Source organism: Xiphophorus hellerii, chromosome 16 (genome assembly GCF_003331165.1).
Source record: "Xiphophorus hellerii strain 12219 chromosome 16, Xiphophorus_hellerii-4.1, whole genome shotgun sequence".
Taxonomy (NCBI): domain Eukaryota; kingdom Metazoa; phylum Chordata; class Actinopteri; order Cyprinodontiformes; family Poeciliidae; genus Xiphophorus; species Xiphophorus hellerii.
Genome location: NC_045687.1, coordinates 6,013,905 through 6,032,953, shown reverse-complemented (window position 1 = coordinate 6,032,953; position 19,049 = coordinate 6,013,905). Strand labels below are relative to the sequence as shown.

The following is a 19,049-nucleotide window of genomic DNA, read 5'->3' as shown; positions in this document are numbered from 1 at the left end:
TAAGTCATCTGATGAGTAATTACTCATTCAATGAAAATTTAGGTGGAAAAAAAGCCCAAATTGTAAATTTTTCTCCCTTCTCTGCACGGACACGCGCATTGTAAGGAAGGAGAGGAGGGCGTCGGGAGCGTGCTTTCCGTGTCTGGTTAGTAGACTGACAGCCAGCTGTGCGGCTACAACAACAATCTCCTTTGCTCCATACAACAAGATTCTGGTTTTGGTCAGCAACCGACTTCTGTAGCTGGTGTTTTAAAGCGAACACTCGACAGCACGCCGCCACTTTTGTCCCGTATCACCGCCGGATTGTCTGCTAACTAGCGAGAAGAGCGTTTCCTCCAACATGAATCCGTTGTGTGGCAGATGTAATCAAGTCGTTTACCCCACGGAAAAAGTGAACTGTCTGGACAAGGTAAGAGCTCGAAATATCTTTGTTTTTCTTCTTTTTTTTTCATTTTTGGAAAATAAAAGAAACCGGGCTGAGTTGTTTTGGACCCTATCTGGGTTTTGTTTCTGCCTCGCTAAAAGCGAAAGCGTTCACATATTTCGGTGAATGAACTGAAGAGCCCAACAGAGGAACAGGTACGTCGACGTTAGCAAGCTAGCAGCTAGCCAGCGTCTGGGAATGCGGTGGCACCACAACGTGGTCGAAAAGGGAAATAGTGCCCATCCTGGTTAATAATATGCTCCTTTTATGTAGGTTTTGTGTATTAATTTGGATTAAGGTGTTTATTTACCCGCAAGCGAGGCTTCGATGTGCTCCCGACAACCGAGCCTCGTCTGGGCCCGAAACGACAAAACACACCACTGCTTTCGAACAGGGCGTATTTATTTATTATTTAGTACGTTTTTACCTTCACACATTAATCCCCTCAGGTGGAGATATTTCCACCCATTTCCTGAACAATACAGCACTTTATCCACGACCGAACACGTTTGTTTCCGTGTCCTGAACTCCTCCCAGGTACTGTAGCGCGGATTGTCTCAATTTCATCGGCTAATCTCAAATCGGGGATTATTTGATGAGTTTACTCGTTCGGATTCACCCAAAACACACCGCTAATCTCAGATCAGGGGGTAATCTCATCAATTTTACCCACCGTGACTCTGTCGAGGTCAGTCATTGGCAGTCGTGGCACAGCTAAAGGAAGTGTTAATAGTGCAAGTTTTGTTCCTGTTTTCTCTCTTTAACTCGTAGAAAAACATGGGTGCCCAAAAAACTTGAAAATTCAAGTTTGTTAAAGAGTTTTGCAACTATTTAACTGTACAAGACGCTGAAATCACTCATGCTCAGTCCCTACTGTACTCATCTGGGTGGGGTCTCTTTGCTTTGAATATGAGTTACAACATCTCTCTTACAATGATTAGGACTTAAACTTTTCTTTTAATCAAGATATGATCTTGTATTGTGAAAATGTGGTTTGTCATAAATCTATCCATTACATATAATTTGCAGTCTTTAAGACATATTTCTCTTAAAATGAAATAAGCTGCATCGGTTACATTTAGACATGCAGCAGTCGGTTCTGATTGTTGTTCCTTAACTGATGCAAAACTAACAATCTCCACAAGTTTAGGTTTGTCACAGGTGATGAAACAAGTGAGATTTGGAAAACATAATTAATTTGTATTGAATTCAAAACTATTCCCAAAAGTTAAAGCATTTGCAGCACTTCTTGTTATCTGTGTGTCACAGTATTAAAAGCAGAAATTGAACCGGTAGGTCAGACCTCAAGGAAAACTGTAATTTGTGGTCGGCCATTCAAAGCCTGATCAGCGTAACTCAAGTTACATTCGGTGCAAGTTTTCTGCTAAACAGGACATGATAATTACAGTGATGTCGATCATTTCTTGACAGAATGATGCAGCTTTTTTTTTTTTTAAGTGTGTTTATGGAACTGACTGGGTTTTGATAACATCACTAGCTAGTTTCTCGGTCTCTTCACCTGATTATCAATTACTTACAAAATTTCCAATATAAGCCTTACCACATTTACTGCTTGAAAAAAAGGGTGTTTTGTTTATGCTTAAATGTTTCAAATTAAACAAAGTTCAATATCGGAGAAAGGTAAGCTGAATAAATGCAAAAAGCACGTTTGAAATGATGACTATAGCTCTGAAAACCAACGTGGTCCAATATGAGTACTGTGCTTTTCTAGATGTTGGTTGTTCTGGACGAGTCTTCTTGTGGTTAACTGGGATTTTAAAACTTTAGAAATGGATTTGTAGTCATGACTGATGGAAGTCTATGTTTCTCATCTGTTGATGAATTTCTTTAGTTTTAGCCTTTTGTCTAATGAAAGGATTTTCTGATTGTACATGTCTCCCAGTAATCATGTCAGGGTCTGGCTTGTGTAATGGAACTTATCTTTCTAAAAATATGTGGTGAATCATAATTATTTTAAAAATAAAGGAAAATATTATTTCACAGAAGCCTAGATTTGGTTTGTATTACTTCTCTGATTAAAGGACTGTATTATGTTTTTTTCAGGCATCTAGTGTCATTTTATAGCACAATTAATCAAGAATCTGTAACTTTCAGTTGTTATAAAAATGCTATATATATCAAATTTGACTTCATAATTTAACCCATTGAAATTGGGCCTCTCTCTCTTTAAAAACCCCCTCTCTTTCTGAAACTCCGCCTTCATTAAGTCATCACAACATGGCGCTACTATTAAGCCTTTAACAGCGTTTTTACCAACGTTGCACTGAGAAATACCTTTTATGAGTTCAGCTGACTTGCAGTTCCAACAGGTGATTGCTAATTGCTGCTGGCTAGTCTGAAGGAGCTGATTCGGGGGAAGAACTGTGTCTCGAAGGCGGAGCTAGGCCCACCCAGGTGTTTTTCACAGCTGAATGGTTGCTACGGAGATAAAAGTATTTCTCAAACATGCTTGAATTAAAGCAACACTCCAGGTGTTTTTGATGAGAAAATAGCATAAAACTTTAAGCTCAAAAAAGTCTTTTACATAATACTGCCCCTTTAGATAAAATCAAATTGGATATTAATATCTGTTCAGAAGCATTTAGGTGTGACAAATAAGTAGAGACAGGAGAAATCTGTAAAGTGGCAAACATATTTTAGTTGACCAATTAGATATTTTGTGCAATGGATGCTTCAAAGTCAAGAGAAAATCAATCACTGTTGAAATCTGCTTATCTGCCAGGGTTGATAGACAAAAGAAGGTGTTGGAAAAAGCTCACAAAGCAGTTTATCTAAACTAACATCATTCCCAGACTGGATGCAGCACTCTTCTGCAGAACAGACATGAATGGTATTTTCCCATTGTGCTTTCAACTGGAATTGATTTACCTCAGAAGCCCTCCAGACCCGCAGCCATCCCATATTACAGGGCGGATCAGACATCTCCACAGAAGTAATGTTGGTTTGTTACAAAGCTTGGATTGATAGAAATCAAATTGCCACAAGTGCACCCTGAATGCGTTGTGGAATCCGTCCTGAAGCAGAGTGCATTTCAGCAGACAGACACTCCCATGTAGCATGCTCCGCTCCAGGCCTGCAGTGCCATCTCTCTGCTCTGAACCCAGCAAAGCAAGCTAGCTTTCCGTATGTTGACGTTTTCTGCCATTCTGTGTCAGACTCCCCACTTTTTTTCCCCTCAAAACTGCACACATTTCCATCTTTGTTTTAAAGCAGTCAAGGCTGATCAGAGTATTTTTCCATCCGCTCAGGTGTACATGTGGAGTAGCTTAATGTTCTTCCACTTGTGCTTTGCCTTCTGTAGCAGGAGGTGAACAACCAGGCCTTTTGTCTGTGCTGGATTCCTGTAGTTGCAGCAGGACTGGGCCCTGTAGTAGCAGCAGGTAAAGACAGGACGTAAACTTTCGTCTGGGCTCTTCTTTACAACTGGTTCTCCATCTCATTTTGATTTCATTTGGGGCTTAACATACCAGCTTGTTGCATAAAGTTATTAAGAACATATTTAGCTCATTTATCCAGAGCATGCCTGTCAATTTTGTGGCGTTGTTTCACAAAAAGGCTTTGAAGTCCAGCCAATGAGATGTGTAATAAGGAAATTGCTGTGTGAGCAAAAGGATGTGTCCCAGTTTTCTACTTTTAAAATGGACTAATAGATTTTTTTTTAAACAAAAACATTAGTGCAAAGCTTTTCTTCCACTCTTACTGTGTCTCCCGTTACTGCATATTGTCGTAGGTTTTGCTAAACTGGCCTGCAGGTTGCACAACTCTGTTCCAGATTTTTTGCACGTTTTATTAATAGTCTAATTTGATATATAGGCCATTGGGTGGTTACTCTCTTCTTGGACGGTTAACCTGCTGCTTGTTCAAAGGTCTATAAATAGTTTGTGAAACTGACTTGTGCTTTCCTTCCTCATGTGGATTTTCTCGCAAAAGAGGTGTGCTGCTGTTTCTAGGCTTTTGGGTAGTTGTTGCAACAGTTGAGAGATCTTATTTTCAGCACTGCTGATTGGCTTTTATGCAACTATTTATTACCTACTTTAAAGGTCAAATGGTCAACCAAAGCCTCAGGTTAGCCAAGTTTGGATTTGAATGTCTTTTTTGCTACTTAAACAGAATTTTATTTTATTTTTTTACTTATTTTGATTCAGAGTTATTCAGTCTAGCACATAAACTAAACAATAATTTTGTCCCCACACATGACAAATAAGAAATATTTAAAATGCTGTTTGCTTATTTCTAAACCTTTAGGTAATGATTTTCCCATTGGCTCTTACAATGCACTCTTCTGTTACCATTTAGTTCCATCAGGTGTTAAACCTCACGCCTGAAACCTGACCTTAAACAATTTCATACTCTTGTTCTTAATCGTTGCATATCATTTTAGTTTGCTTGGTAATTAAGTATTTTCATGATTTTTTGGGATAAATGGCAACAAAATGATTTTTATGCCACACCTCGTTACCATTAAACATGAATTTCACATTAATACAAATAAATATAAAAAAATTGATTTCCATTTGGGTCAGCTCACTCTTAAAAAGTATGAGAGATTAGGACCCCTGATCAAACTAAAATAACTAATTTACCTTACATTGATCTTGATTTTTTTTTAACGGTAGATAAATGAAAAATACTTTATTAAAGTTGTTCTAAAACATCATCAGATCATTTTGGGAAATACAAAATGATCTGTGCCAGACAGCTCCAAGTCAAGTAACATGACCAGCACCTGTTTCTGTTTTCGGTTGCATTAGGCTAAAGATTGCATTGCTAGACAGAAAAACGTATTTTCTCACTAAGCGGTTTACTACAATAAGCACTGAGGATCTTTTTTAAACTGTCGGCAGATCATCCAAGTCAGACTGTTATCTATGCTATTTTTATAGAGATATCTACAGAAATCATCTTGCAACAGTGACTTATGTAAAAATAAATTTTTGTAGTAAGAAATAATGTGTGGACACACTAGTTCTCCTTTTATTTATATACATTTTTGTTCTTTAATATCGTGAAAGACCTCCAGAGAGCCTGGAGTGCTACTATATATGAAGCAATAAAATGGCTCAGGGCTTAACATAATACTCGATCCTATCTTCCATTTTATGGCTAACCCATTTTTAGGTTATTTAACAATGTGGTTGCTTTGTTTGGTTGCTACTGCAGGATTTTCCTGTAAGATTTGAGCGTCTATTGTGTTGCTTCTGCTCAATCACAGGAAACTGCAGTAAGGAAGGGTCAAAGGTCAACGCATATTCATCTTGTACAGTCTTTACTGTTTGAAAAACAATATATCCTACATCCCATTCATGTTTGCACGCATGCAAAATTAAAAAAATCTCTAAAAAAAAATCACCTGACTTATGTTTTAACTGCCAATGCTTCTAGACCGGAATCAGGCATTCTCAAATGTTTTGTTCCTCGTCTTAGGAATGGCAGCCTATGTTTAGTCAGGTTATTTTGAGAGCTGAGTCACGTTGTCTAAATGCCACAAAGGTGAGGCGTCTTTAGCAACCTCCAGCCACCTTCCTCTGATGTCTCCAACCACATCAGAAATTCCAGTGGCATCGGCTTCACTGAGTGGTCAGGTGTGTATGATCAAGAAGAAGGAACCACTTCACATGTTGGGTTTTATTTACTGCACAGTTTATACCAGCGCAAATGTGGTTTCACATTGCAAAGAGACATTTACAGCCATGACAGGGTTATTATGTGCTTGATTTACAGCACGACAAGGAAGATCTTTAATTATGTTCCTCTTTTATGTTTCTGTTGGGACATACTTTGGACATCTTTACTGTTGTGTAAGGATGCACAACAGTAAAGTTATTGCACATTTAAAATCTGGAAGGAAAAGTTAGGAAAGTAAATTTTCACCTCATTTCCAGCAAGTCTGTGAAAATCACTTTCTGCCTGCAGCTGAGCCACAATGCCATGGGTTGAAACAAAAAAAGTGTAATTTTTTTTTCGTAAGCTAATTAAGTTAAGTTTTAATTAACTTGCATATGGTAATGAGTTGTTTTATTATCCTTTTTAGCACTATCCAGATGTGCAAGGCTTTAGGCATACCAGCACAACACTGCCTGGTTCTCAAATTAAACTGCCTCACACGTCGACCCAGGAAGTGGTTAACACCAGAAGATGGGCCGCACTTAAAGCCTGAAACCTCACGCGTTATGAGATTTTCAGTGCATGATAACTGCCTCACAATAATAGCTTCTACAATTTTAATAATTTATTTATACAGACTTTCGTGTACTTTAAAAAACATGATTTTATTGATTTTTAACAAATAAAATGAAGTCCAAATCATCTTAAATTTCTCTTACTTTCCTTTCTGTATACATGTTGTTCTTTCCAGGGGAAAGTTGCCAACACTTGTCTAAACCAAAATATAACACTTGGACTATCTGTTCTTTTCCAAAAGAGAGCAATAGATTTTTGTTTTGGCATGCAAGATACTCGTATCTCTCAAAATATGGTCTGTCTGGCTGTATTTATGACCACTGGGACATAATCCTAAGATGTTTTAAAGATGATTAAAAGGCCATATTAGTTTGCCCAAACATTCTGTCCTAAACAGTAGAATGATTTGTTTGTACAGTGAGAACATTCATAAATTGAACTCCTAATTTTTAAATTATACTGTGAAATCGATGCTTTTGAATACAGTTTTAAGTTAGGTGTTCACTAACCAGCTCTTTGTGTTATTTTATTATTTTTACTGGTATATCTGAGATTCATCCTCCTAAACTACTTGACTTGACTTGACCAATGCTGAGTGAACATTTTCTCTTGTCTGGAGGCTAAAGCCCTCATTGACACACATGCATCTCTCACATTGTGACATTTAACCCAAATCCAGCCCTGCACACATGTACAGTTGCGTGTTTTATGTGCATACACATTTGCCCTTGAGCTGCAGGCAGACAGAGACGTCAGTTTTTTGAGTATTTCATTTCTAGGGCTCCATCTCTGCAGTGTCCTCATTTTTCCAGCTGACTGTCAGATCTTGCCTTGGCACTACAGATCAAGGTTTTCCGGGAACCAGACAAGGCTAACAGCTGGACTGCCCCTCTGACACACATTTATTTCCACAGCTTTGTTTGTCCCCTCTTGTGTAACTCTCACAATGAGCACATCATTAACAGACAATGCAGAGTGTCTGGGGAGTGGTTGGAATTGGCGCATGTTCATGCATGGAGTTAAAATACGTCTTAGATGTTTCAGTGGGAAGCACTTTGGATTATCAACGTGCAGGTTCAGTATAAACCCAAACAGGCAAGAACATATCATTCAAAAATCACTAAGGAAGACTGTGATGTTTTTCACAAATTAGCTTTAAAACAACATTTAGCATATCAAATGTGCATTAGTGACGACAAATTATTTGTGTGGGATCTTGATCCAACACCATCCCAGCATGTTTTTCTTGCAAAACTACAAAGTCAAGTCCAATCAAGTTTATTTGTATATCATATTTCAGCAACCAGGCAGTTTAAGGTGCTTTACATTATAAAAACACAAAAAATACAGAGTCATAGAATACACAATCAACAGTTGAAGCATTACAAAACACCTGTAAACAGTACATCCCACCCTTGAAATGAGTAGATCACTCCACCCTTATAAGACAGTCATTATTGGGTTGTGGCTAACTCACATAGCAGCTCAGGGGATTAATATGTTACGTGTTTTATGAGAATTGTTCCTATATCCAGGTTCAGATGCAGGTCTGAACCTGGATTTCTGAACCTGGTCAGCCGTCTCAGACCAGATCTATTGTTGTACATGATACGTGAGAAAATGAGTTGTGATCTAGAGTCTGTGGTCATTCAGTGTGACAGGATGCTCTGACTGCCATTTTAGCGTTTTCACAACTAAAGATGACATACAACAATTATCAGTGCCAAAGTGTGACTCCTTCCCATGTTGTCCAGTCATGAGTACTTCGATATTCCCTCTACATCTTCTCTCTTTTCTGTGTCTAACAGAATTTCTATGCAGTTTGGAAGAATCTGGAAATGTATGTAAAGTAGTTAAAGTATTCTTCAGCTACTCTGTGAAGCTTGCCTCTATAGAAATGTGGGTTATAAATTCAGATTGAAATTTGGTGTAAAAGTGAGAAACACTCTGAAAATTTGGGTCTGGAAAAGCTTTAACACCTTCAACCTGCTGTTCAATCATTCCTGGACTTGTATCTCATATTTCTGATTTGATTCTGCTGCATCAACTGTTACTGCAAAATGGCATCTTCCATCATACTTCTTATCTAAGGATTTTATTTTATTGAGCTCATAGTCTGACATGTTGAAGCCTGTGCGGTTTCTGACATGTCAGCATGATCACGTTCAGGTAGTGCAGAATATCTTCCAAACTGCTTTGAAATGTAACCAAACTAGGAAAAACAATGTGAGCAAGGCTCCCTGATTAAGCCACAGCTATTAATCAGAGCCTCCAGCTTAAAGGTGCATGATGTAACTTTTTTGAAGAATGTTTTTACATATCCGTCACTGTTGTGACAGTATAATATTACAGATAATATGTAAAAACATCCTCTCTAAGCTGCTATTGCTGTCTGATATTTTTGACTACGCCTAGTCAAAAATAATTAGCCCGAGCCAGGAGGAACATCTTAGCACTGTCAATCAACCCCATATACATGCTGCTAAATGTGCTAATGTAAACTAACGTTGCAGGAAACAGTGTATCCGCCGTCATCGTTTTATTTGCTGCATTCACAACTTTCTTCAGGTACAAAACTGGAGGCATATACCATGAGACATTTCATACCGACCTCTCCGTTTGGTGCCATCTGTACAGACACTAATATGTCAACTTTACATGTGTCAAAGTGGAGACTTTTAAAGTAAATAAAATTATATCAGGAAAAGAAATAGCCCTTTTCTTGGGCCATTACATTGTTTTTACAATTGTTTGTAGCCAAAAGTGAAAAAAAATTCCTGTAATTGTCAACCTGAAAATGGGAGCACCTTCCCTCTTCCAACTACAGCACACGTGAAAATACATGTTTTTTCAGGTATTCCCTCTAATGATTAATTCAGAAGTTGTGGTTAAGTTGAAACATTTTTCTGTCCTCAGAGATCAACATTGTTTCCAAGTCATGCTTGGGTGGAGGGTGCCAAGTCTTGTCCTGTAATGTGGATTAGCAGGTTAGGGAAGGCATAGAAATAGTTTGCTATACAGTTGACTTCCTCAGATTTGTGCTTTAATTTAGGCTTAAAGTCAATGTTTAACCTGGCTAACATGAATATCAAAGTCCATGCCTGCCTCTGTGACTCTCCTGAGAACAGCAAATGCTCTGTTTCAATCATTTTCTCCCAACATGGGTGTGCATTTGTCCCTCAAATGACCTACTTGTTGTTTTGCTCATTGAGATGACCATACAGATCAACTGTATCCAGACAGCATGTAATAGTCCTGTTGTTTTTAAAGCGATTTGTTTCAAATAAAGAGAAACAGAGTCCATCGGCAGCTCTCTCTGGCCCGGCTGGGTTGTGGTTGGTTAAGGAGTTTGGACTTGAAGGTTTGACTCTGTGTTTGGCTGTGGATCACAGCTCTCCAGATCACAGCCAAGGCCTTGTTTCCACTGTTAGCATTGTCTCTTCTATGCCCCAGTACAATATTGCTTGCTTGCAGCTACAAACATATGCACACTCTTGCCATTTGTCAGTGGAGACCATCCTGGGTGGTCCAAAGATGTTCCCATTGAGTCTTTTCTTCTTGGTTTGTGATTCGATTCATATCTCAAGTCTACCCAAATCTAAAAGTCTTCCTTCTGGCTATTTCCTTTTACACATGCTACACTATAAATGAATGTCTGTGCATGTTAGGTATGTCTCTGGCTTGTATGAGAAACTTTCAGAAATGTTCGTTGCAGTCTCAGGTTTCTGCTGTTTTGATTAATCTTTTTGCGCCTTTTTCTGTTCGGAGGATTCTCGTTTTGTGTGTGGGCAATAGAAAGCGATAAGAGTGGGAGAAAGAATGGGACGGATGGCAGGGTGCCCTAAGGCCATGTTAATAAGCACTCCCTTTCTTTTCGCCCTATTCTTTCTCTCCTCCCTCCCTCTCTTCGATGACAGCGGGATCAGATCATTGCTTCACTCCCCGGCGTTTCCTCTCTTGCACCCACCCTCTGCTGGCTGCAGCCTTTCCTCTTGCTTTGTCCAGCTCCTTACTTTCATGCTCTCCTCCCTCCTTTTTGGGTTTGTCCAATTCCCTCTCCTTCAATCTCCCTTTGGGACCACAGGCTACAGATTAAGCTAACGCCAGAACAGGAAATGGGGTGAGAGGGTGGGAAGAGGGGATGAGGAAAACACTCTATAGTGTATATATTGGTTAAAAGCTCCTATCAAGGTGAATTGAAGATGTTTGATATAATTCACAAGACTTTAACAGTAAAAATGCAGAACCTTGTGACTCTAATGTGCAAACCGTGATATGTTCTCATCAAATACAGTTTAACTATTCTCACATCACTGGCAGCCAGCTTTTTGTTGCCAACCAAAGAGGAAGTTGATTTCTTAACAAGTTTTTAATGCCAGAGTGATTGCATCACTTTAGTGTGACACAGTTCAAGTTGCTCATTTTTCTGAAATAAGGATAAAAAGTCACTCATATGTTTAAATCCTTTCAGAAAAGGTTGTCCAAACTTTATGTCACATGGAAAAATTGTCGAAAAGTCAAAAGTACTCTGACCAAAAAAAATAAAAGTAACTAAAATATTTACTTTTACTTCTTTTTTTTCAGGAAAAACAAAAGAAAAATATGTTGTATGGTTATTGTAGATCCATAACATAAAATGTATTTTGCACATTTGCTGTAATAAAAAAATGGCATCTAATTCTTAAATAATTTTGGGCTAAACTGAGCAGATTTATATCTGGTTGTAAGACCAGGATTTTGGTCATTTTCTTTCAAAATGCTTGCTACATTTAGTAAAGTTTAATAAGTTGAATAGAAGCTGATTTGGGTGCTACAAAATGGGCTTTTCAATTAAAATCTCTGGATAAACATGGTTGTACATTTTCCATTGCAAGAAAATCATGCCTGTAATAAATGTGTCCTGACTACAAATAAAAACTCCACCTGTTGTGTTGTCTTTCTTACAGTACTGGCATAAAGGATGCTTCAGCTGCGAGATCTGCAAAATGACTCTAAACATGAAGAATTACAAAGGCTTCGACAAGAGACCATACTGCAATGCGTAAGTTTTCTAGCTAAATCATCTTTCTGTGGACGTTAAGGGGAATGTCACACGCTTTACGTTCAAGGGATTCAGCCTGAAGACTCCATTTTATTTGTACGTAGCTCTGAAATTGGTCTAAATGTTTGTGTGAGTGGTGCAACCCAACTACGACCCCTCTCTTCCTCCTCTCCTATTTATCTGTGTCTATTCCAGCTCCCCCCTCAAAGTGAAGGCCTGTGTGGGAAAGTGCTTCCCTCCCTTCCCCTTCTCAATGGGGAAGAAGGGTATCAACAAAGGAAATTCCTAAAGTTCCTCTACAGTGACAGAGGTGGACTCTAGAAACTAGCATGTCCCCTCATGCTGAAGTTTCCAATAGGAATCTGTGGAATCCCCTCCCCTCTCATGTTGCGAATAATAACTTCCTCCTCTTGAGCCCGTGTGTGAGAGCAGGAGAGTGTGTGCACGTTCAGAGCGGGAGCGAGGGAAAGAGGCGTTGCTTCGTGTCCTGACAAGCTCATTTGCTGAGCTGCCATTTTATTGAGTGAGAAATGAATAAATGAGCTGTCTTTTTACTGTCAGCTTGATCCCTGTTAGACATGCGTGTTTTGGTGCTAGCTGGTGGTAGAATGTGCGACTTCTCTCCTGTCATAAATAGTTTCAGAGATAAACATTAGGTTTGAGGCTTTTTTTCCCCCTTCTTGTGCAAGGCCGAAGATTAGCTGCAAGTTTGACATCTTGACATGTGACAGCTGTTAGTACCCACTGATTTTTTTTTTTCTTTCATATTTTGTCATGTCACAACATAAAAGCTTGCTGTATTTTCTAGGGCTGCGTCTAACAAATCATTCTGGTGATTAATTGAGTTATTCTGGCAATTAATTAGATAAATTAATTGGCACATTCTTCTGATTTTTCATTAGAACACTTCATTTTATTTTATATATCAAAAATACATAATAAATGCAAAAAAAATATTTTATCTTTAAATAAGAATATAAACATTGTATTGCTTAAAATGCCAAAACAACACTCCTTTAGTGAACGCTTGGTCATTTGTAGCAAAGGATACATGTGAAGTTAAAAAAATACTTCTAATTTCAACATGTAAAACGCCCAACCCTTTCTGCTTGACTTAACATTAATATAGCGTGGAACTAATTTGTTTACTGTCTGGATTAGCAAATTGAATAACAAAAGGTTAGTATATTTTTTCAGAATTTGAAGAGTGTACTTAATGAGTTATGGGTAGAAGATATTTACAGAAAAATGAGTTTTTCATCTTAATGCAGAATGTATATATTTTTAAACAGTTTTGGCTTAATTACTGCTCTGAGTTTGGCCTTTTTTTGAGTCTCTGTACTCCAGTTAATAATTTATCGATTAGTAAATTAGCTGACAATTATTTCAATAATCAATTAATTACGATTAAAACGATTAATTGTTTTAATATGATTTTCTGTGGTCTTTGATGACACAAAGTAGTAAATGATTATAAAATAAGAAAATAAGGCATTTTGTTTTCAAACAATTGTCTTAATTCCACTAATAAATGGTTAGTTTACAAAAACATGGCATCCCACCTTAACCAACAGGCAGGTCAAGGAGGTCATTGTTCAGGGAAGCAGCCAAGAGGCCCTTGGTATCTCTGGAGGAGCTGCAGACACTGCTCTGGAAATCTGGCTTTAATGGAAGATAATCACTGCCAAGAAGAAGCCATAAAAGAAAAACCCATTTAAGATTAACACTGCATACTAATCTTTAAGCATAGTAATGAGAAATTGTGCTTTAGGGATGGCATTCTTCCTCAAGGGCAGAGAAGCTGGTCATAGCAGATCAGATGATTGATGGCACTAAATGCAGGGAAGTCACGGATAAAAACAAGAATGCAAACGAGGGTTAATGTTTAACTTTCCTAAAAAGGCCGACAACCGTAAACATGCAGTCAGAGCTGCAACAAAACAGGTTAAATCTGATGACTACAGATTATCTCCATCCATTCTTATGTGCAAAACATTTTAAAAACTGTATTATTTTCTTCAGTTTGGTAATTATTCTGTTTATATATATGAAAGTTTGCAGTTGTAACAAAATATGAAAAGGTTCAAGGAGTGTGAAGAAGCTGTTTTAGGCTCAATTTGATATGTCGATACAACACAACGGGATGACTGGTTTTTAGGAACCTGCTTAGAAGCTGATTAAGCTTTTTAACTCGGGGTAAAACTCAGAAACTTCAAGTTACTTGAGTCACTTACTTCTGTGTCTTAGTATTTTTATTAGTGAGTCATATTTCCTAAGAAAACGTTCGCTTTCAGAAGAACTGCCTGCAAGTCTTAAAAGGAAAGATAAAAATGGAAGAGTGTCTTATCTGATAGTTGAAGAGTTTTATAAATACAGAAACTTCCATTTTTAAAAATGCATTCTTTTGATTCAGAGTAACACTCAGGTAGTGTCTGTATGCAAAAGCGTTAAGAGTTGTGGTTGTAAACCATTTGCCTGGAGAATCACATCTAGATGTTCTTCGGTTTGCTCTGCATTTTCACAAGAGGAAGTGCTATTTTCATGCCACATACTTTTAGACACACCAACAATACTGTTGAAGGGAGAGAAAAAAAAGTTAAAAACAAACCAACAAACAAAATCTCCTTCCATGAATTTCCAGAGTTGTTTCCAAGGTAGATGACTCTGTGGTTTTCCCAGGAGCTAATTTTGTCTTCATTTGCATGTTACCCAGTCAGAACTGGTGTACTTGTGAGAATACTCTAGAGTCTAGTTGGAAACTGTTACTGTTCTAGCATACACATGTCCTGAGCTTACATGCAATCCACACTTCATAAAACTGAATTGGCTAAACAAAATTCAGTCATAACTAAACTATGCTGGCATACTTTAATACGTTAGTTGCCATAAATATGTCAATTTCAGTGCTGTACTCATAATGGCCTAATCAGACATTTAAAATTTAAGGAGATTTACATTAAAGTGTAAAATTCCAGCAGTTGTCAACTACTCTACACTTATCCAAAAGTAAAAGAAATTGTCTCATTTTGCTTTTCCTCCCCTGATCTCTCTCTGCAAGGCCCTTCAGAGTGTGCTTATTATGCCTCCCTATGTTTGTTTAATATAAGTCTTGTGAGAGTAAACATCATCAGTTGAAGAGGCTGCAGCTCCAGGAAAGGAATGCAGGCTAGGTTCTGTTCCCGTCCGCCTGTGGGATAACTACTTTATCATTACTCCATTATGTTTGACCTTGGTAATTGATATAGGCGCTGTTTGTTTTTTCTGGATTCCCACCCTCTTCCCTGAGAGTTTCTTCCCTTGGTAGATAATGCAGTTGCCGCAGCTTGTGGTAGACGGAGAAAGGCGATGAGCTGATTGAAAAACTCTGATGGTCTTTGGTCTCTCTGATGGTTGTAAATTACCTTAATGACTGAAAGTCTCTATTAAGCTGAGCATCAATTTAGTTTAGGGCCTCAACTAATGATTATTTTTGTAATTGATTCATCTATCAATTATTCTGATGATTAATTGGATGAAAAAAGATTTTTTCTTTTAAACACCTTCCTTTTTAAGTAAGTAAATAAAAATTTTATTGCCAAAAAAGCAATAACTTAGCATTTCCTTAGTAAATCTGAACCAAGTGAAGGCATTTGAGGAGATCTGGGTAGAACATATTTACAGATAGTGTTTTTATCTTAAATGCAAGATGTATGTAATCTTTTGTACAGTTACTGCTCTTAATATGTTTTTTTTACTTCATTTAATGATTAATTGATTACTAAATTTGTAGACAATTATTACAGTAATCAATCAATCACGATTAATCGTTTGTCATACTTTGGTATAATGTGTTGATTTATTGCTCTTGGTTTGTGTTCTCAACATTACAGCATTTGTGGTCAATTATTAATAAACAGCTCCTCATACTTTGTTGCAACTCTCAAGTCTATGTTGGTGGGTACTTTTCATTTTCAGTGTCAATGTCCAGTCTATGAATTATGAAGTGTACTCTTAAGGTTCATAAAACACCCAGCCCTGCCTGTAATTTGTAGCAGCCGTGTCTCTGATAAAGCCAGTTCTACATTTCCTGCCGTGTTGCTTCCCCGTCATTCTTCCACCCAGTTGAATATCATGAGATGTTGCAGCTGAGTGACATGTAACAACCTTTCCAGGTCTGAGGCGAGCTGACCGCATCATCTCCTGTTTCCTCCCTGCAAACAGGCCTCTCCTCCCGCACAGTAGGCCGCTTGTGTTTGTGATTACACATGCATGAACCCTTTCTCCTCCCCCATCCTCACATCCCCTCTGTTTTTATCACTCCTCTTTGTGCTCGCACCAGTTTCCTGTGTGCGGCTTATTAACCCAGTGTCCTGCCTGGCAGGTAGATGAGTGGTCTTGTAACTTGGTTGTACCGTTAACCAGATGTGAAAACACAAAAAATGAGTGTTCACATTGACAAATGCTACAAGATCTGATGATATGACTCTAATATCCAAGCATGTTGCAGATGTAAGGTATTTACTGGCCCCTTAGTGCAACGAGAGGCTCCAAAGACGCATCAAAAGTGGGAGAAACACTGATGTTGACTATGAGCTCAGCTACACACCCACTACCTCTGACAAGAAGGGGATTTTTAGGGACTGTGACTCTTTATGAAAAGCAGCCTTTCACCATAAATCAGACCCACCCAGCTTCAGAAAAAATTTAACAGTTGTCAGCTTTGATCAGAGGTTGAGGTTGTTGGTGCAATCGCTGTCCTGTAGCTTTATCAGTTTCCACAACTTGACAATATGAAATAAAACCTCAGAGTTTAACATCATCTAAAAAGCTCTTGTCATTTTCTGCACCCTGCAAAAGTGTTAAAACACACATGTATTATTATTAGATTCACTAATATACCAATACAAAGTCGGGTGTAATTGTGAAGTGGATGGGAATGTTTGCTGCATTTATTTACAACTGGAAATCTGAAGTCTGGTGTTTATTCATATTTTGCCTCATTTACCCCGTGTAACAGAATCCAATTCAACCAGTTGCCTTCATAAGTCACCTGATCAGCAAACAGAGTTCGCTTGTGTGTAATTAGCACTCAGAATACATCCAGCTGTTCAGTGAAGACCTCAGAGATTTGTTAGTGATCATTAGTGAACAAACAGGACCAAGGAATTCACCAGAAAGGTAATTGTTAAGAAAGGTAAGGGTTAAAGTTGTGCAATTGTTAAGGGGGTATAGCAGATAAAGAAATGTTCTGATTCTTAAAAATCTCAATGAATACTGTTTAAATTTATCATCTGAAAATGGAAAAACCATGACACAGCCGTCCTTGTCAAACAGAGGTCACCAACCTCTATAAACCAGAGGATTTTGTCTCTTGCTATCACCATGTAACATTTGTTTGGGTGTTTTCACACCTGCTAGTACAGTAGAATCAGTTTGATTGGGTACCAGAATGGCAACATTTATTACATTTTTAGCTGGTGCGGCTCACTTCCACACAAATGGTTCAAACGATCCAAACCAATTGGAAAAACCAAGAATCACTGAAGGAAATTACACAAAAATCTCCAAACAAGACATAAGCGCAACTTCCTAAAGCTAAATGTAGACAAACATGGAGTATTGTCGGATTTTAGTGGTTGAAAGATTTCTGTATCGTATTTGGTAAAAGACAGACATTTCTCCTGCTAGCGCTAGATTTACACATTTGGTTTTGTTGTATTTACCCAGAATTTGTTTATTTAAAAAATCCCCATTAGTCTTTACCACAGTAGAGAATATTCTTCCGGGGGCCAACGACAAACATTACAATTAAATCATCCTTTAGACATTACAAAAGAATGACTGCTTATTGCTTTTGGAATAGTGTTCACATATACATTTGAACTGCACCGGTGTTCACTTCAACCGAACCGAGACCAGAGTTGGCTTTGTTGGTCCCCATCAGAGTTCTATTACGCTTTCACACCTCCCCAAACAAACCGGACTTTCTAGACAAGTGAACTTTGGTTTGATTAAACCAAACTGGGGTTGGTGGGAATCCATTTTTTAAAGTTATAAAACCCTCAACCCTCGTTTAGATAAAAGCACATTTATACACTACAGTTGTCTAGTCAAAGTTCAGATCTAAATTCAACTGAGAATTTGCAGCAAAACTTGAAATTTGATGTTTGTTGACACTCTCCACTGAAAAACAGATAAAGTCTCCCTAAATGTACAAAGTTGTTGGAGACATTCTCTATAAAACTGAACTGTATGTTCAATAATATGTAAGTTGACTCAAGGACATTGAATACAAGGTCACCCTGCAGATTAAATTTTTGTGGAGGATAAAATAATTATATAAACAAATTTATAGTTATTTACTGCTTTGTGTTGGTATCACAAAAAATCTAAATGAATTATCCAAACAATTACAGTTGCAAAATGACATTAATACTTCTGCAAGACACTATCATAAACAAATGAAATACTATTGTGACTAATGTCTGTGCTTCTATGATTAGATATTTGAACTATGAAACTACTGGCTTTGCTAACCACTGCATCTGAATGTCTAATCAGTTGCAATGGTTAAGCGGATAGCAGCTGCTTTATTTAAACAGCAGCTGCAGAATGAGCAGAGACGGGTTCAGAGAAAGATCAAATGTCTGGGTTTAAAGTATTTTCATTCTTAAGTTCTGTGTAAAACATTTCCCCAATTTATTTGTTAGCAATTCATCAAATATGGTTGTTGCATTGAGAAAATTCTCATTGAGTTAGTTGAGTATATTTTCAATGAAATTGTAAACATATTGGTAAAGTGGGCCACCCAGAGGCATTTACCAATCTAAAGATTTTTAGGGACACCGAGTATCCTGAGGCAGTCTGGGAAATGAAGTCCAGATAAGCTGCTAGATTCACTGTTGGGGGTTTTCGTCTCCCACTAGACATGCGCCATGTGGTTTTCTGCCTTTAGGACTGAATGAGCTGGCAGGCACCATTACTTGTTGACCCAGGGTTGCATTTACTTGAAAGCCTCCATTATAGAATAACACTGTCTGACGCCTCACATATACTGCCTACTAATGGGAGTTCAGGCAGTTTATGACCAGTGAAGAATAAAAGCTGAATGGTAACTCAATCAAAGAACATATAGAATCATATTTTACACTGACTGGAATTGTTTTTTTTCTGTAAATATATACTTAATGTGCCTTAGTGGAAATAAAAAGTACTCTGGCAAATTGCATTGCATACAAGTCACTTCCTATTTAAGAGACTTAAGAGAGAAGCCCTAAAGTTTTCCCTCTGCCCACAGCAGTCAGTAGCTGCGTTGCTATTACAAATGTGTGCAGAAACTTTTCTAAATTTTTCCGTTAATGTCGAAAAAAAAACAAACACAATTTCACAATTGTTTCAATTAAA

The 19,049-nt window shown here is 37.9% G+C and overlaps 1 protein-coding gene across 1 annotated transcript in view; it reads left to right on the top strand.

Moving 5' to 3' along the window:
• Positions 1-108: 108 nt before the first annotated feature.
• lasp1 (LIM and SH3 protein 1) overlaps positions 109-19,049 on the top strand; it is a 35,814-nt gene continuing 16,873 nt past the window's right edge. Inside the window, exons 1-2 of the mRNA XM_032587131.1 lie at positions 109-409; positions 11,572-11,666. Of these exons, the coding sequence (XP_032443022.1) occupies positions 341-409; positions 11,572-11,666 (164 nt within the window). The 5' untranslated portion in view covers positions 109-340. The remainder of the gene's footprint in view (positions 410-11,571; positions 11,667-19,049) is intronic.